The sequence below is a fragment of the Rhizopus microsporus genome (genome assembly GCF_002708625.1).
Source record: "Rhizopus microsporus ATCC 52813 unplaced genomic scaffold scaffold_2, whole genome shotgun sequence".
NCBI classification, from domain to species: Eukaryota; Fungi; Mucoromycota; class Mucoromycetes; order Mucorales; family Rhizopodaceae; genus Rhizopus; species Rhizopus microsporus.
Window position 1 is genome coordinate 296,872 of NW_019671917.1, and position 25,202 is coordinate 322,073.

General features: G+C 37.0%; 8 protein-coding genes across 8 annotated transcripts; 5 read left to right on the forward strand and 3 right to left on the reverse strand.

Annotated features, from left to right (window-relative positions):
* Window positions 1-32: 32 nt before the first annotated feature.
* On the reverse strand, window positions 33-1,507 carry RHIMIDRAFT_288882 (alpha/beta-hydrolase). Its single transcript, XM_023613600.1, has 2 exons — window positions 1,200-1,507; window positions 33-1,146 (listed from the first exon to the last, which is right to left on the reverse strand). Exons 1-2 carry the CDS (start codon window positions 1,468-1,470, stop codon window positions 92-94), a joined length of 1,326 nt encoding a protein of 441 aa, XP_023469686.1. The 5' UTR covers window positions 1,471-1,507; the 3' UTR covers window positions 33-91.
* Window positions 1,508-6,470: 4,963 nt separating this feature from the next.
* On the forward strand, window positions 6,471-7,224 carry RHIMIDRAFT_246582 (uncharacterized protein; the record flags this gene model as incomplete). Its single annotated transcript, XM_023610330.1, has 2 exons — window positions 6,471-6,852; window positions 6,905-7,224. 2 exons carry the CDS (start codon window positions 6,471-6,473, stop codon window positions 7,222-7,224), a joined length of 702 nt encoding a protein of 233 aa, XP_023469687.1.
* A 316-nt stretch (window positions 7,225-7,540) lies between these two features.
* On the forward strand, window positions 7,541-10,225 carry RHIMIDRAFT_264714 (uncharacterized protein). The gene has a single exon (XM_023611769.1). It carries the CDS (start codon window positions 7,624-7,626, stop codon window positions 10,204-10,206), a length of 2,583 nt encoding a protein of 860 aa, XP_023469688.1. The 5' UTR covers window positions 7,541-7,623; the 3' UTR covers window positions 10,207-10,225.
* Window positions 10,226-10,272: 47 nt separating this feature from the next.
* On the forward strand, window positions 10,273-11,110 carry RHIMIDRAFT_233583 (CT20-domain-containing protein; the record flags this gene model as incomplete). Its single annotated transcript, XM_023607991.1, has 4 exons — window positions 10,273-10,408; window positions 10,465-10,595; window positions 10,651-10,885; window positions 10,941-11,110. The coding sequence occupies 4 exons, from the start codon at window positions 10,273-10,275 to the stop codon at window positions 11,108-11,110; spliced, it is 672 nt and encodes a 223-aa protein (XP_023469689.1).
* Window positions 11,111-12,216: 1,106 nt separating this feature from the next.
* RHIMIDRAFT_55601 (delta-12-fatty acid desaturase) lies at window positions 12,217-13,768 on the forward strand. Its single transcript, XM_023615403.1, has 2 exons — window positions 12,217-12,774; window positions 12,827-13,768. Exons 1-2 carry the CDS (start codon window positions 12,430-12,432, stop codon window positions 13,646-13,648), a joined length of 1,167 nt encoding a protein of 388 aa, XP_023469690.1. The 5' UTR covers window positions 12,217-12,429; the 3' UTR covers window positions 13,649-13,768.
* Window positions 13,769-19,203: 5,435 nt separating this feature from the next.
* Window positions 19,204-21,287, forward strand: RHIMIDRAFT_55641 (uncharacterized protein). Its single transcript, XM_023615404.1, has 9 exons — window positions 19,204-19,418; window positions 19,476-19,691; window positions 19,754-19,842; window positions 19,902-20,001; window positions 20,055-20,312; window positions 20,359-20,540; window positions 20,589-20,662; window positions 20,723-20,840; window positions 20,901-21,287. Exons 1-9 carry the CDS (start codon window positions 19,234-19,236, stop codon window positions 21,266-21,268), a joined length of 1,590 nt encoding a protein of 529 aa, XP_023469691.1. The 5' UTR covers window positions 19,204-19,233; the 3' UTR covers window positions 21,269-21,287.
* Window positions 21,288-21,305: 18 nt separating this feature from the next.
* On the reverse strand, window positions 21,306-23,072 carry RHIMIDRAFT_246587 (uncharacterized protein; the record flags this gene model as incomplete). The annotated part of the gene is made up of 1 exon (XM_023610331.1): window positions 21,306-23,072. The coding sequence occupies one exon, from the start codon at window positions 23,070-23,072 to the stop codon at window positions 21,306-21,308; it is 1,767 nt and encodes a 588-aa protein (XP_023469692.1).
* Window positions 23,073-23,799: 727 nt separating this feature from the next.
* RHIMIDRAFT_197068 (uncharacterized protein) lies at window positions 23,800-24,687 on the reverse strand (the record flags this gene model as incomplete). The annotated part of the gene is made up of 3 exons (XM_023606166.1): window positions 23,800-23,923; window positions 23,975-24,516; window positions 24,568-24,687. The coding sequence occupies 3 exons, from the start codon at window positions 24,685-24,687 to the stop codon at window positions 23,800-23,802; spliced, it is 786 nt and encodes a 261-aa protein (XP_023469693.1).
* Between the last annotated feature and the right edge of the window lie 515 nt (window positions 24,688-25,202).

Below are 25,202 nucleotides of genomic sequence, written 5' to 3' on the forward strand. Positions count from 1 at the left end.
GAAAAAGGAAAAAAAAAAAGGGAAGAAAAGAGCGGGGATTTATTCAAAACGAGTAAAAGGAGAAAGATTTTATTTACAATAGAATAATTTATTATACAAACACTGTTCGTGGTTTTTGCTTTGAAACTTTTTCAGCGATAATTGTATCTGGTTTATCAAGGTTAGCTGTGGAAGCACCTGATTCAGAATCAGAAGGATTGTTATAATATTCTTCTTCTCGCTTTTCTTCTTCTTCATCCTCTAAGACCATTTCAAGCCCCTCTGAAGATCTTCTCAATGAGGAGAAATCACTTGAGACACTCGTGTTACTGTAGCGAGTGATGTATGTCCCTGCTTTAAACGGCAGATTTTGATTTGGGATATGACGTATAGCTCGATAACAAAAGTCAGCAAAGGTAGCGTTAGCACGCTGGCATATTGACTTGTCCTTGACGACCTCTGGAACCACAAACCAGTTGTGGACGGCGTCTTCAATCACTGTCTCCCAATTGACATTATCATTTTCTGCGCGCATAGCCAAGTCAAGTGCATCGTCGCGCAAGACTTCCTTGTTGCCAATGTACATCAAAACATGGTCAGGCAAGAAGGCACGGAAGCCAGTTTCGAGCTTTGCAATTCCCAGTACTTGATTAGAGTCAGGAGGCGAATCAGGGCCTGAGGGCTCAAAGTAGTCCTTTTTGATCACTTTGGCGGTATATTGGGATATATAGTCGTACTTTAAGTTGGTTTCCCATGAGGGAGAACAGGTCTCATCTGTAACTATAGGAGAGATAATAACAGCAGCTGCGGGTCGAGGTAATTCGGTGAGAGTAGGTCCACTATCTGCTGAGCTATCGCCTGTTTCATCTGTAACAATTTCAAACATGCTTGGATCATGCGTGATAAAGAGCATTTCGAGAACCAAGGAAGCACCAGCAGAATCGCCAATGACAATGATCTTTTCAGGATTTATACTTAGTGTCTTTGTAAGATGCTCATAAGCTCGAACCACATCTTCGACAGGGCTTGGGTATTTGTATTCAGGTGCTAATCGATAGTCAATAGACATGATTAATGCTTCCAGACCATAGTTGTACTTTAGTAGCTTTATCCATTCAATATAAGTATCCATATACATTGTGCAACTTCCTACTCTAAATCCGCCACCTACGTAAAATCGATCAGTAAACATACGAATAATAATACTTTTGTAGCTTTACCATGTACATTAAAGAGAATAACATCAGCATTATGTATTCTCTTTGATAAAGACTCTTCATCTAATTGGCTTACGTTTTCGCCAAGCCAGCAACCAGACCATTCGTTATTCCAGGCTACTTTACGTATCCATGGCTTATGTGATGATCGTGGTTTTGTTATATCATTTAATATCAATCTTGCAGCAGGCGCAGGTAAAGAAAACACTTTTTTTAATAGCTTGATCGTTGTTCCTGAAGGTATTTTATTGAATGCGCTTCTTAATGAATTCATGCTGTTTTAGAATAATAATAAAAAAGAATAAAAAAAGGGGGAGAGGGGAAAACAAAATCCCCATAAAAACCTTGTGTATTTTTTCTCATTGTTAATCAAATGCCTACCATCTTGATTTCCCACCTAATTATTTATTGTGTTACGGTTGCACAAAATAGTGGAGTATTCAAAATAAAGCAGCAAAAACAAAAAGAAGAAGAAAAAAAAGGAAAATAAGATGAAAGTAGGACGATTACATGCTCCTGTTGTTAAAAAGAAGGCATACTTCCGTCCTTCTCTCTCTTTTGATAAACTTGCAGAATGTGAATTGAGTTTTAAACCGCAGAGTGATTAGTTTGATGTCATGGTAAATTAAAAAGTGTGCCTAATACATTTATATAATCATCAAATGTGTTGCCTAGAAATAGTTGCTGAGATATTGCTTTTTCAAAAAAAGCTTACAGTTCTGTAGAACTTGTCTTCTTCATTTTACAAGCCAAAGTTACTCAAATAGATTTAACTCAGATAAGGATTGCTATTAACTTGTCTCTTCTATAGCACAAAACTAAGACAGAGCCTGACCACAGTTCTGCCTGCTGATCCTATTCCCACTCACACTCATAAGTTCCCATTACGAAAATCTATTGATTTGCTTACATATATGCTTAAAAAGGAAAGTAGGTTACGAATAGGGCTATGTCTTTTGATTACACATGAAGATCTATTTAGACATTTTGCGCATACAATCTTTCCGCCACAAAACTTAAAATTCACTCGACGCATTACAAGATTGACTTTCCGCATTTTATTATAAAGAATAAGAAATAGACTTACAATAAGCATTTGCATCACTTGGTTGATCAAAGTTTGAGCATAAAGATGAAAAACTAAGAAAAGATCAAAAATAGAAAAAGCCTGCGCAAAAAAAAAACATGGTGTAGTGTGCACAATGCAGAACTCTTTAGTATTTTTACGTTACCCAAAAAGGAAAAGCAAAGCGAGCAAAAGCGACTTTACACCAACGACACATACAATGATGTCAAAACTCAACCAAGAAAAACGTGACAGAAAAGTCTAGCAATATATGATAAGCGTACTGTCATTTCTAAAGTCTTATAGACTGACAATAATCCTAGATATGTTAATTATACTAAGACAGCTGAGCACTTCAAGTAATCTCAATTCACAAATAAAATGACAGAGACCAGAAACACAAAAGTTATACCAACAGAAATTGGACAGTACGACTAGATGGTCGTGACCGAACTAGGCAAAGTACTACAGTAAGCGCTTCATGATATGCTTAACCATCGTGAAGCCGTCTATTAAAGAGCTTGGAGCAACTAACAAGTCTCAGAAATGGCATGATCGACATTTCCAATACCAGAAAGTAGCTAAACGTCGAATATGAACGATAAAGCTTTCAGAAGTAAAAAAAAAAAAAAAAAAAAAAAAAAATGCATCCTAAACGCAATAAAATTATGTCCTCACGGATTATTATAAAGATTGCGAACCTAAAGACACTTAAGCATGGAAAGCAGTGAATTTCTAAAGACTGTTACCTTAAAAGTAAACTTGTTTTGTTTGCACCATCAACTGAACAATAGCAACATACTTTTTGTCGCAGATAGGTGCAGCATATCGCTTAACTTCTTCATCTATTGACTTATAGTTTCTCCTTAACTTTTTTTTTTTTTCCTTTTATTTGGCTTACAAGTTAGCGTGAATGGCAGTGATACTTTTTTGTCAAGCTTAACGACAACAATGCCGGCTATGTCATTGAGGACTATTCTCTTGTAGAGGCATTGTTATGATGGGTATGAGAACAAATTAACTATAATGTAAGATCAAGACAACAATATATACGACTTCTATTCACATTGCCTCTCATTGATAGAGTTGTTAAATCCTGTTGATATGAATTTATATAGAAAGAAAAAATGAGTTAACAACAGTCAACAAAGCGTATTGCGATATCTAGAGCATGACAGCGTACACCCTGATTATTTTTCAGAAAGAGCTTTAGCGTCAACAGGGCTCTGGAACGCGTCTATCTTTTGCTATTACCATTTTTGGTGACGGCGTTCTTTTGATTTATGCATAACTTGCTTCATTTCTTTATACGAGATTATTACTTCATATAGCAACTACTAAAAAATTGTATTTATCTAGTCTTCACTAGCAAAACGTCAAAGGGAAAAAAAAGGGTTTGGCAGAGTAACACAACTAGTGTGTGACTAAGACTACGAAATAAGCTCAAGGACGTGTTATATAAACAAAGAATGCATGAAATTTATTGCCTTTTAATCTTTTTACTATATAAAAATAGAGATGAATAACTTTACTAAAGTATATACACAAATGATAATCGGAATGGATATAAAAAGCATAAAAAAGATAGGCCAAACTTTTAAAAGTCATGAAACACTTTAGGAATAAACAAAAGTGTGAACGTAAATCTTATTTTCTTGTAAGGAGTAAAACCTTATTTATTGACAAGATAGAAACAATAACCTCGAATAACTAAGAAAAGGGTATAAAAAGAGAAATTTGTGCTCATCTCTTTTCCTCTCTCTTTTTTTTCTCTATACCTTTTCTTTCTTGCACTCTTTTTGGTTCCTTCTGGTCTTACTGGCTCTCTTTGGTCAATGTAAGTTTTTTTTATAACACTTACTCAGCAAGGCGATGATTGTGTGTTCAAGGATTTCTATGCAATATCTTTCTATGATACTCAACACGTGTCCTGGACTGACAACGGTCGTTCGTTTGTAGTTAGTTGGGAGCTGATTATTTGAGATCACAGCTGTGACAGATTGTTGACGATGCTTTCTGCTGTCTGGCTGGCGCAAAGGGCCACATAAGCTAATTAACAATTGACAAGGCTCAGCTAATGTATACCCCAACGGTACGTCTGCTACTACGAGCCTTTGCAGGTTGCTTGGTATTTGATGGTCTGATGGTCTGATGGTTTTTATGTGCGCCTGGTCTTTTGTTCTGATGGTCAATGGCCGACCTGAAGAATGTCGTCACAGAAGCAATCAGAACCTTTAAAAGTCTTTTAGCATCGTTGCTGATCTTTTTTTTTTCTTCTCTTTTAGGTTTTCTTTGGTGCAAAACATTGGCTTTTGGGAATAATCTTTTCTAAATCACTTCAAGCCTCCAAATCTCCTGTTTTTGACTTATAATTGTATCCTCTTTCTGAAATTTATTTCTAAGCATAATCCTTGAAGAGCTTTATCATTACAACGCCTTCCACGTAAGTTCCTGAAAAATAAAAACTATGTAAGCTTGGTCAATAGACCAGAGGACAAGCCAGCAAGCAAGGATATATGCTTTAATTTTCTTTTTATTTAAAATGGCAAAATTTAAAACCAATAAAAACACTAAAGGAAACACAATGTCCTATAGTTATTATTTGGTCTTAATGAGGGAGGTCTTGATAAGGAGCGGGTGGGAGGGAGATATCCTTCCTTGTTGGCTTATCCTCTGGTCTATTGACCAAGTATACGTCACACTAATTTTATATTCGCGTGTGTTTTCGCGTATGCGTAGTGTTTTCCTTATTTTAACCAAAATAAATGGCGCTAGCTGGAAAATGATTCTTTTCTTGCTTCTCACAGCCATGTCTAATTTAATTAGATGTGCACTACGCGCACGAGGAAATCCATGAGAAGGCTCATGATACGGGCGCTTATTCTCCTATACATGCGGCGTCACTGTACAAATTCACACTACTAAAGTATCTACCTAACCTAAGGCTGTCCTGCGGGATATCCTTTGAAATAAAATACGTATATACCATAATTACTCGTGATTGATCTTGGTTCTTTGTTGATCAAACTGACAATATAAAAACATTAAAATACAGCAATAACAACATTTTATCCCTTTCTTCTTAAAAGATAACTTCTTATCCTACATCAAGAAACATGCAAAGATGTTTTTTTCTGAATAAGTTTAACGTAGCGCTATACATTGAAGTGTTTCGTTGACGACATCGCATGCAGTGTTTGTAATATTAACCCTCTCGTAGATTTCTTCATGCGTGTACGCTTTTAACTAAAGGTAAACATGTAGGTTGTTGGTGGAAGCAACGCGTTTAATCGCTAATGTTCTTTACAGCAATTGAAAACTACATCAAAAGCAGGAAAACTAAGTCAACCATACAAGGTTTTCTCAATAATGATGAGAACAATAAGGAGCTAGTGATCGTTTGGCTTGAAGTCTATGATAAGTATAACGCTGCTCTGAAAATTTTTGCCGCAAAGTTCAAACAGATCTATAAGGCTTAAGTAAATAAGATATATAAGAACAAAGCAAGACTAGACTTGAAGTCTATATTTGAAGAGTCGAAGTCTCAAAACTCTGCTATAGCCAATCGAAGAAGGATACTTGATGAGCCCACTAATGTAGTATCACAAAGATTGATCGTAAAGTTAAAGCGACCCTCAACGGTATAGTATTAAAAAAGTAATTTTCTCTTATGATATTGATAGATGAATTAACAAATACAAAACTTCTAGTATAGACTCCGTCTAGTGCTTCTTTGTCTGCATCGTCATCAGCGTCAACTTCAGCTGCTCCTGAAAAATATCCTCTAAATCGTTTTTGCAATGGCTGCAAACCCTCGACCTCCTGTATTCATCAGCTAATATTACTATCCCTTTTTTTGATAAATGTCTGCATAATTTCTATTGTCTGTATTAAATACAGTTGCATATTTTTGTAAACTCATTTTACCTTGCAGAGTGTAGGAGTAAATGAACGCATAGAACTTGGAAGGCTTGCTTCGCCATATGCAAAAACGACTCTCCTATGGTGTTGACCTTGAAATCCAGCATTCCTACAATATAGCTGCCTCTCTACTCTTCGTTTTCTGCTTGTACTTCCAGAAGCTGCTACATTTCCAGTAGGAGTTTCCACTGCATACGAATTTCATGGTGCACTTTACCCAAAAGTACTTTATTGATGATAGGTTCATACATTGACCTGCTGCTTACCGATCACAAATTTTCATCAATATGGAAATGAGCAACTATATTGAAAGTTGGCATAACCAATTGGAGAAAAATTATTTACAAAGAAAGAAGAATAAAAGACTGGATCGCTTAATCGTTATCTTGGTTGAAGATACTCATACCGATTTTATGCACGACACCACAAGGATGGCCGCCAATATTGAACGTATGAACTCACAGACAGGAGAGACAAGAAAGAGAATGACTGCAGCGGAAGAGATCAATGAGCTGTCATTAGAAGATATTGTGCAGAAAGTGTATATCGATGAAGAAGTTTGTTACATTGTCAAGTCTTTCACAACAGAAGTTGTATACGATATATCAACTGAGCAAGGAACGATGACTGCTTGTAACTGTATAGACTTTCAACGAAATAGGCGTGCCTGTAAGCATATGTATTTGGTTTATCGCTTCAATAAAAGCTATGTGGTTTACAGCCAAGATAGGTTGTCACGATAGTAATAAGAGAAATGCTACAGTGTACTTACGGTATTACCTAGGAATTGACGCTAGCTTGAGAATTGATACTATGAATGAGACAACACTTATCCAAAATACTATGGAGAATAATCATATCGAAGAAGTTACTGAAAGCTCTAATGCGCTTCAATCAGAAACACCATCTGAAGCTGGAAGTAGAACGGATGAGTTGTTGACAAGCATCACCAATGTATGCAGACAAGCTTTAGAAAGTCGTATACATTTAGCTTTTGAAAATAACAATAGACTGTTACAAATATATAATGAACGAAGATGATTGTTGTCAGCTAATGAAGAGATGCAGCTTCCATCAAATATAAATATGCAAACACAAAGAAGATAAAGCATAAATAAACAAAATTCTTGTTTCTTATTTCTAAGATATACAAAGTCGGCCACTCCAAGTTTTAAAGTTCAGAAAGGGGGGCAAAATCGCGCCTGAGACAGTGATGTCAATTGTGGCTTGTGCCTAATCACCACGAACCTGGTACTGCTTTAACTGGAAATAAATTAGCCTGAGTGGGGGGCAAGTTGACAGAAAAAGAAAGAGAGAGCAGCAAAAGAGAAAGGACGAGACAAATAATAGTCACTTATCTCTCTCTCTCTCTCTCTTACATTAGTATTAAACCTATACAAAGCAGCATCAAGCTGAGGGATCTATGAAAACAGCTGAGACATGTCATTACAGTTAAAAGAGCCTTGTATACGCTCACTGCGACATGTTGGTGTAAAGCCTCCACTCTTGAACATTAGATCTAAAAGCGTGAATATTCAGGACATAAAGAAAACATCGATCAATTATGAAAGTATGTTGAAAATATGCAAAACCTTTGAAGATACACGTATCCTTGGAAAACGACCTACGACCTCAATGTACCTGGATGCCATCACTGCTTACGGATATACCAAAAATAAAGACAAATTAATAGACACATGGGAAGACTATAGACGAAATTATCTGCTAAAAAGTTCTTCACATCAACGATATATTAGAGCTCTGATAGAATGTGGAGATGTGACAGCAGCCTCCAAGAACTTTTTAGATCTAAAGACAAAACATTTCGTGAAGCCAAAAGACATTGCAGAATGCCTTGTTGAACTTGTGCCAGCTTGTTTAGAAAAGAACAATATTTATCTTGCCTTGCAAGCAACAAACGACTATTTGAATCATGCCAATCCCTGGGACGAGGCTGCATTACAATCAGTAACACATAGCCTATGGAACAAATTCTCGTCCATTTTGCATTTAGACAATGATATAACCCCAACAACTATCGACACATTCATTAGACTGTACATAGACAATATTAATCCATCGCGCCGAGACAAGGGAAAGAACCACTTCTCGCCTCAGCATCTGTTTACAATGTTCAGATTGATCACAGTCAAGAACGAAACACCTTCAGCATATGCCTGTAATCTAGTGCTCGAGGCACAACTGCCGGATGCCAATTACAGAGCTATCAAATGGGTGGTGGCCTTTATGCAGAAACACCATATTCAGCCTACGACTCACACTATTTCTATACTGCTGAGCGCGTTTGGCTCATTTTTACCAAGTAAAAATGTACAGTTTCTTTACAGCAGCTTGAAGCAGAACAACAGAATCGATAAAAATATATTCCAGGCATTTATCCAAGTGTTTAGTAAAAAACAAGACATGGAAAACGCGCAGGCAGTTTTGTCTGATATGAAGAGCGAAGGTTTACAGCTAGGACAAAAGCCGTGTACTGCCATTGTCGAAGGATTCGTCAATAAAGATTGCCTTGGTCAAGCAGATGATTGGCTGAAGCAGAATGAAGACAGTGCTCAGAAAAACTTAGATGCGTATGCAGTGTTAATGGAAGCGTGGATTGCTAAGGGAAATTGGACAGAGTGTATCAGTAAATTTACATGGCTTGAGCGAAAGAAGATTGAAGGGGCCCACACCAACAGACGTATTATCAAGGCTATGTTGACAGCAAAATTTGCTAGTGGAAAATACTGGGATCAATGTGAAGGCCATTTGAATAATCTCAGCATCAGTTTCACGCCCAACACCATCTCTCGAATACTGCGGGTGATGCTAGGTATTGAAAAAAATGGTCACTACTTGATACCAGGGAAAAATATTATCAGAGCATTGCAGATGATGGAGCAGAAACTGGATGTGCATCTGAATTCTGAGGGGATCTCTCGGATCATCACTGCTTTAGGCGAACGAGGAGATATATCAGATGCATTTGCTTTATATAATTGGGTTCGAAAAGACAATACCTGTACACGGACAAGATGCAGTGGATCAAATATATACCGTGCCATGATGCATAGCGCCATTTTAAATAACGATCTCCGTAAGCTTGAACGAGCGTGGGTAGACATGCAGTATAGAAAATGGTTCCTTGATTGCGAAAGTGGTACAAGAAGCGAAAAGCTCCAGCATACACTGGCTAGATACAACATGCTTTTAAATGGTTATGCGTCAAAATTACCACACCCAGATATCACTCGCTTGAAGAAAACATTTCAACGCATGCTCAAGCATGGACTTACGCCCAACATTTTTACTTACAACATTTTAATTAAAGCCTTTGCATACGCAAACAACATGGACGCAGCAAACCAAGTATACCATAATATGATAGACGCAGGAATAACCCCAGATACCACTACGGCCAACACTCTTTTAAATGGCTGGATTCTTCAGGAAGATTGGAGAGCAGTCGAACAGTTTGTTCAAAAACTAAAATCAGCAGACGATAATAAACAACAACCAAGATCAGGACTAGATATGGTCACATTTAACTTGCTTGTCCAAAGCTTCTTACACCTTGATTCGAAATCTATGGCATATGAAAAACTGTTGAAGAGAGAAAACAAGTGGTGTGATGTTGAGCAACTAGAAAGCTCTCGAACAAAGTTAAAGAGTGGAAAGATTTGGAATATATTCGAGATGACGACAGGCTACAAGAAGGAAACACTAGACAACTATTATAAAAGCAAAAGAATATCAGAGAAAGCAGATAGCAGTAAGCTAATAGCTCATCCGTCAGACTTTGGCTCAATAAGCGACTTTTTGATCAAAGCTGCCACTGATCAACAGTCTGTCAAGTTGTCTAACCCCAAGGATGCTTTTATTCGATTCTTTTCAAGATCGATGGAACCAGATGAAGTAACTTATAAATTATTTATGAAAGCCTTTTATGACAAAGGCGATTACCACTCTGCATCTAAAATCAAAGAATGGACGCAGTTTCGGTTAGGTTGTCTTAAAAAATAAAGATTTAATTTGATTGGACAATATTTGTCTCTCTCTCTTTTCCTTCTCTAAATGAATGAATCAACAATGACATCCGAGGAACATTTACCTACTATTGAAGAACAAATTATAAAAGAAGAACAAAAGAGCCTTAATTTAAAAGAATGGGATGCAAGAATGGAGCTTGCACTATTTAACGCGATCTCTCGCTGCAAACCAGTTGGTAATTGTATGCTCTGTAGTAGTCGTCATGACAAATACTAAAAGAATGAACATTAGGAATTCATAAGCATTTTCGAATTATCAGTATACAAAAACAGTTTAATCAAAATAATCCTACGCCATGCACGATCCAGGAAATTTGGGATAAATTAAATGAATTTTATGGAATGGAGGCCCTGGATGAGCTGGTATATACATTTATAAATAAATACGCGCATGGATTATACTTATATAATGACTTAGGCCGAAGAGGACGATGAACAGGAAGAAAGAAGTGAAGACGCGAGACATTTATCTTTCCAAGAGTTTAGCTTACCCTTGGAGGACTATGATCAACTTATATCAGAACATCGTCAAGACAATAGATCAGAAAGAGAAGAATCACCCGGTTCACCGCCCACGAAAAGGACAAGAACAAGCCGACGAGAAAGATCACCTACAAATTCAGCTAATGAATCAACACCAGAACCAGACGAAGGTATAAATGAAAAGTTGGCTCATGTTATTTTTGCTTATCTTCTTATCAATCATAGGCAAACCTTCAAGAAGGAGAGGTATGAGGAAATCAGAAGCAACACCAGAACCACCGACAGGACGTCATTCAGTCAGTATGACCGGTAGTCATGGTAGCAAAAGGACAGCACGGTCATCAGGTTCCAGCAGAGGGCCAGGCAATAAGCGACAAACAAATAAAAGAAAATGAAAAGCATGTGCTCCTTTTCTGAAATCAAATACATTGTCACAAAGATATATGTTGCTATTTATTTTCGTCTGATACGATGTAGAATGGAAAGAGTAGAATATCGCATAAGCTCTTGTAATCAAGTATTATATATGCACATCAGTGTTGTTGAGGATTCCTTGTAAAAGCTTAACAAATTGCTATAGAGATTTACGTATAAAAAAATATCCCCCTGGCTTCACTATCTTATTAGTTGATTATCATCGCATGATTTTGTTCTGAAGTTGAATGACCATTGTAAACATTGTATATCCCAGTTTTTGTTCCTGTTACAATGATATAGCTACCTATAGTTTTGTTGGTAGTTTTGATATGAATACTTTCCCCTTTGATTCATCTTTCATAGTACATTATGTTTTTTCCGAACATCATCGGGTAGGTCCGTTTCCTCATATAGAACGCCGTTATGCCTCTTGTTTGATTTCATTTAGCCATCGTTAGAAGAATACAGAGCTTTGCTTCCGAATCAGACGAAACATTTGAAAATATCAATCAAATAGCTAATCTATGGCTTAGAAAGAAGTAATATTGTCATGTATGGAGAAATAAAGCTTAGCTCATAGATAAGGTACGCATCACATTATACTGAAATGCCTACGTTAAGCATGCAATCAATCGTAAATAGGCTTTGGTAAAGGTCATTTACAGTTTCACATGCATTCGCACGTCACGCATCTTTATCACCATCACCTTTTCATCACTCTTTCAATGAAGTGGTTGATTTTATATCAGTAACTTTTTTTTTTTTTTTCCATGTCTCAGTTTGTCTTGGTGTTTACTCGATACGGAAATTGTATCTGAACATTTGATTTGTTATCATTTCAAAATGATACATCCACCTACTCTTTCTTAACCTTCGATTTTAGATTTGGCAATGTACTACCTTCAATAGAATAGGATGAAATGTCTAATGATTATTGATATGCGTGGGTCATCTTATGTTTATACATCAACCAAATAAAAAATAACTCAACCATTATCTAAACCAACATTTGGGGTGACCTACCATTGATGGACAATTAGGAACCACGATTGAATGTCAGCTCAGGATCTAATTTGATCTCGAGCTTAACGCAGTTTAAATATTTTTTTTGAAAGGTAAATCTGCCCCTAATTAAATCTTTGCTGAAGATGAGAGACCAAAGAGAAGCTATAAAGATAAAAAACCAGGGAACGAATTAAAAACTTTTTCTTTCTTTTCTTTTCCTATAAATCCCCCCTTCTCTCTTTCTTACTTTTTCCTTTCTTCATAATAAAGGCACCACTACTGAGGGAATAGGATGGCAACCAAGAGAAATACCAGCAATGAATCAGCAAATAAGCTTAATATCGATGAAGCCATAGCTAGAAACTGGGAATTACCCGAATTTACAATCAAAGAAATCCGTGATGCCATTCCTGCTCATTGTTTCCGTCGAGATACCTTTAGATCATTTACCTATGTCATCCATGACTTTGCCTTTATTGCTGCTTTGGCTTATGCTGCATCTTATATTGATCAAGTGCAATCTACAGCTCTTCGCATGATTTTATGGCCTCTGTATTGGATTGCTCAAGGCATTGTTGGAACAGGTGTATGGGTTATTGGTCATGAATGCGGTCATCAAGCTTTCAGTCCTTCAAAGGTGTGTAATAAATATGACTTCAATAACAATGAGTACTAATACCCCCATTTAGACAATCAACAACAGTGTTGGCTATGTTCTTCACACATTATTACTCGTTCCTTATCACTCTTGGAGATTCTCTCATTCTAGACATCACAAAGCTACTGGCCATATGACAAAGGATCAAGTTTTCCTTCCAAAGACCCGTACTAAAGTTGGTTTGCCACCTCGTGATAAAGACCCTCACCCAGATGGTCCCCATGATGCCCTTGATGAAGCCCCTATTGTTGTATTCTACCGCATGTTTGTCATGTTTGTGTTTGGCTGGCCCGCATATCTCTTCATCAATGCCACTGGTCAAAACTATCCTGGTTGGGCCTCCCATTTCAACCCTTCATGTGCTATCTTTGATGAAACTCAATACTGGGATGTTGTAAGCTCAAACATTGGTGTCCTTTCCATGGTCGGTTTCTTGGGCTATTGTGGTCAGATCTTTGGTTCTCTTAATGTCATCAAATATTACGTTATTCCCTACTTGTTTGTCAACTTTTGGTTGGTCTTGATCACTTATTTACAACACACTGACCCCAGATTGCCTCATTACCGCGAGAATGTCTGGAACTTCCAACGTGGTGCCGCCTTGACTGTTGATCGCTCATTTGGTACCATTATCGACTATTTCCATCATCATATCGCTGATACTCATGTTGCTCATCATTTCTTCTCTACAATGCCTCATTATCACGCCGAAGAAGCTACTGCTCATATCAAGAAAGCTCTTGGTAAGCACTACCAATGTGATTATACACCTATCCCTATTGCTCTTTGGAAGGTCTGGAAGAGCTGTAGATTTGTTGAAGAGGAAGGAGATGTTGTCTTTTACAAGAACTAGATTCTCTCCTTTTCACTTTTCTTCATACTGATATATGCATAATCTTTTTTTTTTTTCATTTTCTTATTTGTACACTTGTAAAAATAAACAGCATAAATCAAAACTTTAATATAAAGCGTCTCTTTGTTTTTTTTTTCCAATTTTAGAAAGATCTTGATTTCCCCTGTCGCATAGTAAAAGCCCTACAACATCAGTTTACAGAGCCACAGTCCCAGCTTGTTGATCAGGGCGATATCCAACTAGAAATTTCCAGTTTGCAAAAGGAGTTTGCGCCCAGAGATCAGCTCGTTGTCAAACACCAATACACATCGCATAACAACAACGAAAACTAACAACAGCCCACATCCATATGGTCCGTGCTATTCCCTCAGTTGATATCTTGTCCGCTGAGAACTTGTGGACTAAATTCAAGGCTGTCCTTCAATTGCGTAAGAAGATGTGTCAAATATAAAAAGACTGCAAGTTACTAAAGATTTAGAAGAAGGAAATACAGAACAAAAAGAGCCCATCTTTTGGTAGTGAAGATATAGAAGGATGCCTTTTTTTGTATTTCCAATAGATCGTCAACACATTTAGATGAAGATCTATTATACAAGAAATACGCTCCGTCAATGAAAAGAGTTCGATGACATAGTGCTCAGAGACGATACATGGATGTGAATCTGAGCCTAGAAGAACGCTTGTATGTTTGTATAGCACAGACTGATATTAATATATAGCATCTCACTAATGGGAACTACCTATGTGAGGTTATATAATGATAATTACCTCAAACTGCTTCATAATGATGCATATGAAGAAATCATTAAACTGCTGTTTCCTTGGATTATCAAAGACAAAGAAAAGTGTGTCAAGTGAATATATTTTATTAAAGAACAAAAAGTCAAGTGTGAGAGTAACAAAATGAAGTTTCTATTTAAGTAAGCAATAGTTTGATTTTCAAGAGAGAGTTTTGAATAAGTAGAGACTTTCTCTTTTGATAACTAAGTTTAGAGAGCAAATAGAAATTTATTCTTTTTTTTTTCTATAGGTCCAGAAGGTCACATTATCGCTAGCTCTCAAACCCAAGATGGCTAGAGCCATAGACTGCATGCCAGAAGACTACACGGTGTAAACCCTCCATGAATAAAAAGTACTCAAGGCTCAAGGCTCAGGACATAAGACATTAGGCTCATGGCCCAAGACTCAAAAAACAGCCACGGGAAAACTGAGGAAAGGGGAGCTTCAACGCACGAAGGGTGCACCTAAGCACCTAGGACAAAGCTTTTCGAAAACACTATGGACAGTGAGCGCAGTAGGGACATTGAAACATTGAAAGCATCGAGCTCAGTAGTAGGGAGGGTTTACGGACCATTCATTAGTTGTAGAGGCAGAGCCATAACAATAGGAGCATCTCAGGGTGATCCAGCGTAGAGAAGTAGCGAATTGCCTAGCTAGTTTTTTTTTATACTTTTTCTTTTCTTGTAGCAGATCTTAATAGAGTTTGGCAGATAGTGGCAAAGTAGATTGATTGATTATGTTTCTTGTAGCTTTAGGACTTGAATATGTAGTTACTCCAAAGTAGTATTCATTAGCAGACATTGATAGACATGGGGAAATCATTTAGGGACTTTCCGACGTTGATAAGCATAGGACAGGCATTCACTAGCATTTTCAGGCGCTAATTATCATTTGTAGGCATTGATAACCATGAGTAGGCGTTCACTGGTCTTTCTAGAGATTTGATAAGCATTTGGTAAGCATGAGTAGGCATTTGAGTATTTGTTTGATTGTTTGATTGTTTGAGTGTATTGATAAGCAGTAACGAGTATTTTTTGAGTATGAGTAGATATTTTGAGTATTAGCGAGTAGCAGGTATTCCTCTAAGGCTTTACCCCGTGAGAAATCATTATAATAGAGTAAGATGCATCAGTAGCCGTGAAATAGAGCCAGCAAAAATGAATTTTCTAAACAATAACATTGGTTAATGTACTTGGAGATCGCTTCAGATGATATTCTACCTTTTTCAACATAAGAAATAATAGAACCATAGGAGAATTTTTAGAAGAGATAAAGAATGAAAAAAAAGACAAGCATGATAGTCTCTTTTATAGTTTTTTGTTTATGTGAGTCATGTTATTTAGGCTGAAAATAAACAACTCATTCCTCCTTTTTCTCAATCTATCTTTTTCTAGCAACGCATAAATAAATAAATAACTCATTTTCTATCTTATCCATAATAGAACATATCCGAGCGCCTCTTACCTTTTAATTTGGAATATGGAATATGCTCTTATATCTTTTTTTTTTGGTTTGTTTTATTTGCATAATTTTTACGCTCTCCTTTTTTTTACAAGGCCGCTTGTTTATATACAGTTGATCTCACACGCACATACACGTATACACGCATACCTAATTTTTTCATTACGATTGATTCACTTTTCTTATTTCTAATGCGTGGTTTTCTATATATATATATATATATTGATCGTTTTGTTTAAGAATGAGTAAAAAAAGTAAAGCGAGCATCAAATGTACAAGGAAAAAGATTGAAAGAAGGGAGCATCTTTGAAAAAGCAGCTGATGATAAACGAAGGGCTTTTATCAAAACATGCTAGGCTGCTGATGTTGTGGAATATGCGTGGTAGTTATCTAAAGAATCTAGACAGCATCCTTGTTTGTTTATCATATATGTTTTTGGTGTCTGCTGATAAGCAGTGCGTTTAAGAGATGAAAAAAGAGAGAGTGAAAGCAAAAGATACCATCCAGTAATAGCAACATATATATCAATTCCCATTATTTACAGAAACAGGAAAATCTCATAAAAAAATGTTAAAAGATGTTATTATTATTTTTGATAAATGACTTGTGTATCATATAACTCCTTTTCTGATATTTGCTAAAAGGAGTCAAAGACAAACCAGACCGTGACTCTTGTAATCATCATGTATTAAACCTGTTTATCAAATATGAGTATAACTGGCTTAGGAAAGCATAAGAGTGTGTAATTTTTTTGTTTTTATTTTTACTGCACATGAAAAAAGTCAAAATGTTGTCGTATTTACCCTATAAATACTTAATCTTGTCGTATGAGATTACTATAAATTTATACTCTAAGAATGAATGATGCAAAGATACTGACAACAATACACGTTATTAACATATAACGCGACATGCCCAACTATTATTGGCCATAATTAAATCGGTTCCTTAATAATCCTGTCTTCATATAGTTTTACAAAAAAAAATCCTGTCTTCATATAAAATGACGCTGTTTGTAATAATGAGCTCTCTCTCATCTTAACATAAAATAAAGAGGTTATATAGACACTCATCGACTTATACTTCCTTGATCATTTCTTTATACATTCGCGACATGTCACAAGGGTAAAATGTTTATCCTCTATTCCCTGTTGTTATCTTCTTATTTTTCCCCTTCTGCTTGTGAAATGTAGACTGCATTAGCGACGATTATGATTGTGATAGATTTAATGACTATACATTCATTTTTATAGTAAAGCAATGGGTCTTCTAAGTTTGCATAAACTATTTCAAATGGCGCTCAAAACAGGGTAGGTTGTTAAGGTACGCGACATACTTCACTTAATGGCTTTATTTGCATGGGTACTCGTGTATCCTGAATGAGAGGCACTATGAAATACATGGTTTATTGGGCGACGAGAAAAGGGGTTTTTATAGCCATGAAAAAGAATATGAATACATAAATGGATGAAATGGATAAAAATAAGCCTCATATGGAGATAATATAGTAGAAGAATAACTTAATAAGTCTTAGAAAGGAACAATGTGACGGCAGAGAAGTTCATCACTGTAGTAGCGAATGCTGTCATTTAGTGATCAAGTGTAGCCTTTACTTTGTCGACCCCTATGGTTAATTTTGCCATGGGTATTTTAATTGTAAACATAACAGTGCATGTATTTGATATTTGCTTTATTCATGACAAAGTCTAATGTTGGTTAACTTCAGTAAAGGAAATACACTCTAATCAAAGGCTCAATGTCACTTGTTTTATTCACAGTTGAAGACCTCCTTTTGATTCGGCCAACGAGGCACAGTTGAAATTGAAATAGTGTTGTGTAAGCCACAAGAAAGGAAAGACTAAATACTCCCGATCAAGACATAGCACTGTTCTGTACTGTATAATTTGCCCTTAGGAAAAAGGTCTAGCTGTCATACTTGTGTATTGTTACATGTCAATTATCGCTATTTTATAGTGCATATGCTTACTCTTTACAGTTTATTGGCCAGCAACCAATTCACTCACCTAGTTAACAGCGTATTAACTGATTCAATCAATGAACATGCCATCAAAACAGTTGGAAATTATGCTTATTGCTTTCAAAAGCTGCAATACGAGCCAGCCAGCCTTGGTGAAGGCTACTTGGTTCTTCTGTACGCCAGCTCCCTCTTGCCTTGAATCAGCAATCAAGCCAGCATGGTCACCGTTAGTTTGCCTGTCGAAAAGAAGAATGATATCAACTTCTTGTCCGCGTCGCTCGCAAGTTTCAGCTCACACAACCCAACCCTAGTCTCTTTAACAACTCTGATGCCCCAAGCACTCGTGTTTCGTCCCATAGCATCACTAAGAAAACTACAAGGGCACAAGCCAAGACCTCCTGCCTCCATGGAAAATGCAACTATGTCACTACCAACTGCAAACTGGTCAAGGAACTTGAAGTCTCTAATGCAGTACACATGGTAAAAAATCATTTTCAAAGCTATGTTATAAATGCATTGCTCCATACGTCAGGGATCACAACAAGATTTGCCTAAAGCGCAAATCAACCTTCAACGAAAGAAGCATCTGATGCGCCTGCTACGGTTACAACCAGAGCCTTTAGATCCATGAATATCACTGAATGTACTGTATAGGATATCAGCACCAGTGTATCGAAGCACAACCCAGCCAGAGTTGCAGCATATAGCGATGAATATTGATAGCGAAATCGATGAAATCCTGGAGTATGACGCCCTTGTCAAAGAGACTCGGCATTACTCTTTAACAAAAAGACACATGCCTTTTTAAACAAACGAACTGACTCCTTTTTTGGGCATTGGTCGATACCAGATGGAACATATCCATGACCTCTCCTGACCTTGTCAATTTTCTGAAAATAAAGACACCTCATATGCAGCTAGCTTCTTTAAATGATTTCTGTTCCTAGAGTAACTGTTAAATTTAGATATTATATAACTGAATCAAGATATCACATAATTTTGAAGTTTTGATAAAAACATGCCCTATTTGCATTAATACTGATGTCATGTCAAGTTTGATATTAACTTGACAAGTTTAGCAACATCCAAAATCTTCAACGACTGTTGCCAGACGAAAGCAATGTTGGATATCCATTGTATAGAAGATATTAAATACCTTAAGCACTCCCACAACGCATGGAATCACCTCTTCAAGACAATGATTAAGACCCTTTGCTTTCATCATGAGGGGTTTTTTTCAATATCTCGTTCTTTGAACCGGCCGAGGCGGTTTTTTTTTTTTACCTGCGGACTCCGCGCCCATAGGCTCCTTAAATTTATTTTTTTGTCGAATAAAGTACCAGTCTTCTCTGTGGCTCATGTTTGCATGATGACAATTCCAGGCGACATTCAGATTGGGACTCGCATTCAAGTAGATAGAGATCGAGCCACAATACGATTTATTGGTGCTGTTGAAGGAACTAAAGGCGAATGGCTAGGCGTTGAATGGGACGAACCAACTAGAGGAAAGCACGATGGCACACATAAAGGTGTCAAATACTTTGAATGCAGGTAAAGAAACCTTTTAAAAAAGAAATCCAAATCTTACTCTCTTGTGTGCGTATGAAGATACCCGTCTTCTGGTTCATTTATTCGATTTCAGCCCAACAAAGTGCTATTAGGGCAAACATTTATGCAGGCACTTAAAGATAAGTACCTAGCAGAGCAAGAAGAAAATAGTGTGGTCTACGATAAAGCAGCCGATAAAGGTGAAGTATATTTGGGTGGAAATAAGCAGATCGTAGTAGAAACATATGGATTTGAAAAGGTCCAGCGTACCATGAGGTAAACTTTGCCCCTTTTCTGTCATTGTTGGACACTTTTTTAAACCCTTTTTTTGAGGGTAGACAGTTGGAACGACTGACTGTGGTTGGTTTAGCGGAGATGCTTATATCCTCTGCTGGACCTCCTGAAGAAATATCAAAAGCTAAATTGGGTACAATTAAAAGATAGATAATCTGGTTCCTGGCACTAATCCCCTTATTCATACAAAAGCAATTGAAGATCTTGATTTATCCAGAAATTTGATTTCTTCTTGGGAAGAGTTTGAAAAGGTTGCAGTTCAACTACCCAAGTTAACGATATTAAGACTCAAGTAAGAATCAATAGACGATCATGATTCATGCTCATATATCCCTCTCTATGTAGTCAGTCAAGACTTATTGCCCCTCAACAGCCATTACAACTACGCCATCTACAAACACTCGTGTTGAATAAAACATTGATGTCCTGGAAAGATGTCGAGATACTCGCTCCTGGGTTACCTCAACTAGAAGATCTACAGCTAGGAGGAAACGAAATTAAGAGTCTAAGTTCTATACAATGGGAAAGATTAAAATGCTTAAATTTGGAAGAAAATCTTATTGAAGATTGGACCGAAGTGGCAAAACTTCAATCTTTATCAAAGTAAGACCTGCCATGTACTCAACATATCATAATAACTCTTGGATAGTCTCCAGATTTTGTTTTTAAATGACAACAAGATAAAGTCGATTCGCAAGGAAGGGGTATTTGATAACCTAGAATATCTTCGTATAGATGGGAACTCTATCAAGGACTGGGATAGTATCAATGCTTTGAGCCATTATCCAAAACTGACCAAGTTACGTTGCAAGAACAATCCAGTGTTTGAAAGTAAATCACTTTTTATGTTTATATTTATGCAATTAACCAATTAAATAGGCTTGGATAAGGAAATGGAAGCATCGCAGGTGGTTGGTAGAATAGGAAATCTTACGGTTGTTAATGGTAATACGGTGAGTACTATTTACAGATTGGTCAAAGGTTTCTCAATTAACTCTACAATGCTTTTTCAGTTGACTAGCAGAGAAAGAATTGATTTAGAACGATATTATCTCAAGATGTGCGCTAAAGATGGTACAACGCACCAAGCCATCGCTTCTATCCATCCACGATACCAAGAGCTTTGTAAAAGTAAACCTTGATTTTTAGATTAGAAAGAGAGAAAGAAAAATCAACTCACTACATCTTTAGAACATGGCGAACCTGATCTAGAGACACAAGCGCAAAAAGCAACGTCAGCCTTAAATGACAGGCTGATTGAGATTACGATCAGCCTACGACCACTTGAAGAAAACGAGGTGTCAGTGATCAGTAAAAGAGAACAACTACCACCAATAACAAAATCAGTATCCAAAAGGTTTCTACCGACAATGACCATTCGAAGCATCAAGCATCTGATACAGAAACTGTTAAAGGTTCCTGCATCAAAGCAGACACTGTATCTGACACAGATCATAGAAGGAGACAGTTTGATGATTATGGATATCTCTGACGATCTAAGAGACTTGAAGTATTACGGAATGAAGCAAGGGGATGAAATTATTGTTGTAGAAAAATGATGAAAACAAGGAATTAGTGTTTATTATAAATTACTTTTTATTGTCTTTTTATTGCCATTCTGGCAACTTGACCAATCTTGTCTATTTGCTTTTTATCTACATGAGATCGTACCAGACTCTTTAATAAGTAACGCCAAGTGGTTTCATTAGGTTCTACTTGATTATCACACATGTGGTTAAACACCTTTATGGCTAAATCAGACTTCCTAAAGATGGCACAACCTTGTAAAAGTGCAGTGTATGTCACGACCGTGGGTTTCACTTGATTGGAGCACATATGTTCAAATATGTTGATGGCTTGGTAAATGTTCTTGGTTGCAAAACATGAAATAAGTGTGGTATAAATATAAACATTGGGCTGATAAAAACCAGTCAAGCGACGAAAGAGAATGAGTGCTTCAGTCGTCACTGGTACAGGTGAATGCTGGAAATCAAGCTTGCTTGATTCAATTCCGGCAAACTTTAGTAATTTCGGATCTATGCTATTCAACTGTGCATTGCTCTCCTTTTTTTGTGGAAAGTTTCTGTCTGCTAATGATTGCAAAATACTGGTATATGCATATAAATTGGGTTCTCTTCCATTTTTTTGTAGTGTCTTGAACAGTCTCCACGCCAGGTCCGCTTCATTATTTGCTATCAGGCCCTTGATGATCATGGCCATAGTCACTTGATCTGGTACAGCTTCATTTCGCATAGCAATAAATACACCAAGAGCTGCCGGCACATCACGACAGTGAAACAAAGCATTTATTAAATAATGGTTGGTTCTACGCTTCTCTTCTGTCGTCTGAGGATTCGCCAAATTAAATCGTTGTTGCACGGCATCCAGTACATTTGGCTTATCGCCTCTTCGACCATATCCCTTTATGAGATGATTCACCATAACACTGTTGACAAACCTTTTATCATTCATGTACAAGTCATTAAAGTACTGTCGTGCAGCATCCACATCTCGCCTTGTCTTGAACCATAAAATGGCTGCTCTAAGTAGTCCATCCGTGTCTGCAAGTCGATATTCTTTGTTAGACATAAACTTTAGCGCATTTTCGGCCACCGCCAAATTATCATGTCGAAGGGCGTTGATCAAGAGCGATGTAACCATACTGTTGGGTAACTGTTTGTGTTTGCTATGATAGCCTGTCAACAGGCGAATAGCGGATGCAAAATCACCTGCTCGTCCATAAGCTTCCATCAATGCGGTATATGTTGCCTGGGTTGGTTTTATATCATGTCTCTTCATTTCTGCATACAGCTCTTTTGCTTCTCTACTATCTCCTTTCCGCGCACATCCAGCTATCAGCGACGTGTAAATGTATACATTCAACGGCCTCTTTTTTTTCTGATTCTTGGCTTGCGCCACTTGATCTCGCACCTTGATGAGATCAACAGCCAAGTCGATCTTTAGATCTTTTGCCAGCAAGGATGCCACTAAGGATAAAGTTGATTTGTCCAGGATGACATGATTTTTCTTCATCCCTTTTAACATGAGTGATATTGTCTCTTCCAGCAATTTTGAATCAACGCATTGACTGTTTCTCACTGCAACAACTAAAGAATGGTAGTGATTCGCTGTTGGATGTGGTATAGTTTTCATAAACCAACAAGCCATCTTCCCTAGACCATTCCGACTCATGGCAAAGAGTACTTGTGACAGGTGATAGTTTGTTGGCAGAACCAAGTTGTGTCGTTTCATGTTTTCAATGACTTCTAGTGATCTCGCAGGCGAGGGTCCATACTTTAAGATACAAAGTAAATGTCCATAGTGATTCTCTTTTAGACACTTGTCCACTTGATATTCTACCATTTTTTCGTAAATGAGCCATGCTTTCTGATAATCATATTGAGAGGTATTATAAAGAGCTGTGCGTAATGACCGAAATATCTCTTTATGGGTGAGTGTATGTGTTGTTAAGAAATCAAACAATTCTTCAAGCTGAAGATTTTTATTCATTTCTCTGGGATGAAACTTTCTTTTCAAATTTTCCTGTACATGGATGTCTTCTTCTTGTCGCTTTAATGCATGTGTCGAATTGAATCGAGTAAAGGGTAATAGACAGAGTGAAGGTCGAGCCGTGTTGAGGATTCGTCTTGATCGCTTGGAATGATTAAAGAGTTGATCAAGATATTGAGTGTTATTGGAACACCAATGCCAAAGACATTGTGAAGAAGTTGCTCTTCTTGTTGAAAAAGTAAGAGCAGGCCGCATTCCCCCCCTGTTTGAAAAGACTGATAGGATAGGAAGGGTATAAATGTAAAGAATAGAGTTAAATGTCAAAGGGGGGCTGTTCAGTCAAACTTTAATTTCAACCCTTTTTGGTGTAAAAGGAAAAAAAAATCTGCCCAGGTCCAAGGAAGTCACTTCAACGGGGGGAAAGTGATGTCAATGGGACTGCTGTCAATTCAGGGGGAGAGGCAAGTTTTATGGGACGATCTTTAATTGTTGACAGTGCAAATAATTTGCTTACATAAGCGACATGTATAAAAACAAGATATTTCTATCATATAAATATATAATTATTATTTTTTTATATCTAAGCAGTAGATTGCCATGCAGCATAAATTTGGAATATAGAAGCAAAACCTCCAAATACACCTACTAGCACATCAGGGAAGCTTGATTTCTCAAGTGACCAATGAACGGTTAAGGGTAAATAGCTAGAAAAGAGTCAATATCTTGGTACATAATCATTTGACTAAAAAACTTACCCTGTATTGATACATGTGTTTACGATCATACTTGATCTCTCAGCCTTTATAGCTGCCATTTCAGCCTCAGGATCTTCATGAGTTTCGATATCTCCCGCCTTGATACGCTTCAATAAAGATGTCTCTCTATTTCTCAAGTTTCTATACTGTTCTGCCAAGCGACCATATTCCAGAATGACATAAGCAGCCCAGAAACGACAACTCCACATGCCAATCTTGTTTGTCTTTTCTTCACTAATGGGAATGACTTGATGTGCACCCAACCAATAGATGTGTTCCAAAGGATAGTATATAATATTGGACCAATTCTGAAGACGTTCGATAGTCAATGCGATCTTACTAGAAGGTGGATTATATTCAATATAATTCATGTATTGAACCATAGGCAATAATCCATAATAACGTAACAAAATACGAAAGTCACTCACAGGTGAAGCAAGGTTTTGAATACGCTGAGCTAATGAAATAGCTGAACTTGCAGTTTTAACAGGTGAACGACGTTGAAGATACCAAATGATGACTTTTGACCAATATTGAATAAACTATAGATAACTGTCAATATCTCTTTTTAGGCTATTTTTTCTATAGCTTACCATCAACACTTTATCCGTTCCTCTCACAGAGTTTAAAAATCGTACAAGATGATCCAATTTTGGATTTGATGGTCCTAATAGTTTAGCTACAGCTAATGGGTTCAACTTTTCCTTTGACATTGGTTTCTCGTTATTAGACATTTTGGCAAGAAGTGTAAAAAAAAGGCGTGGAAATTGAACCGTTTAAATATGGTAAAATTCACATGAAAGTCAAGTCACTTCTTTCATCAGTTTTTTACTCTACCAAAGAGCTCTTCCTTTTCCTTATTAATCTCAAATAAAGATTGTATCGTTCATCAAAAAGGAAGAAACGGGATATTACAAGCTTATTTCTTACATTATGACACCCTTCTTTTTTTTTTTTGCTTGTCTAGAGATAAAAAGCGTCGGTAATTCATTTTAGCCAATCATGCATTTACGTTAGTCATAAGGAATATAGATCAGTGTTTTGACCCATGAAACAAGCATGAATATAGCTTATATATATACTTGACGATAAGCATAAAAAGTAGTGTAACTATTGCATGATTTCACGTAATTTAATACTTTGAAAGAGCAAAATAAAATAAAAAGAAAGGAAATGCGGGATTCTTTCAACGAGCTTTTATTCAGACGGTGATTAGTTAGATCAGCAA

Coding starts and splice junctions, on each gene's coding strand:
- RHIMIDRAFT_288882 (XM_023613600.1), bottom strand. CDS start 1,470: ATGAATTCATTAAGAAGCGCATTCAATAAAATACCTTCAGGAACAACG. Junction 1,147..1,199: donor TATTCTCTTTAATGTACATG/GTAAAGCTACAA, acceptor GATTTTACGTAG/GTGGCGGATTTAGAGTAGGA.
- RHIMIDRAFT_264714 (XM_023611769.1), top strand. CDS start 7,624: ATGTCATTACAGTTAAAAGAGCCTTGTATACGCTCACTGCGACATGTT.
- RHIMIDRAFT_55601 (XM_023615403.1), top strand. CDS start 12,430: ATGGCAACCAAGAGAAATACCAGCAATGAATCAGCAAATAAGCTTAAT. Junction 12,775..12,826: donor AAGCTTTCAGTCCTTCAAAG/GTGTGTAATAAA, acceptor ACCCCCATTTAG/ACAATCAACAACAGTGTTGG.
- RHIMIDRAFT_55641 (XM_023615404.1), top strand. CDS start 19,234: ATGATGACAATTCCAGGCGACATTCAGATTGGGACTCGCATTCAAGTA. Junction 19,419..19,475: donor GTCAAATACTTTGAATGCAG/GTAAAGAAACCT, acceptor GTGCGTATGAAG/ATACCCGTCTTCTGGTTCAT. Junction 19,692..19,753: donor AAGGTCCAGCGTACCATGAG/GTAAACTTTGCC, acceptor TTTTGAGGGTAG/ACAGTTGGAACGACTGACTG.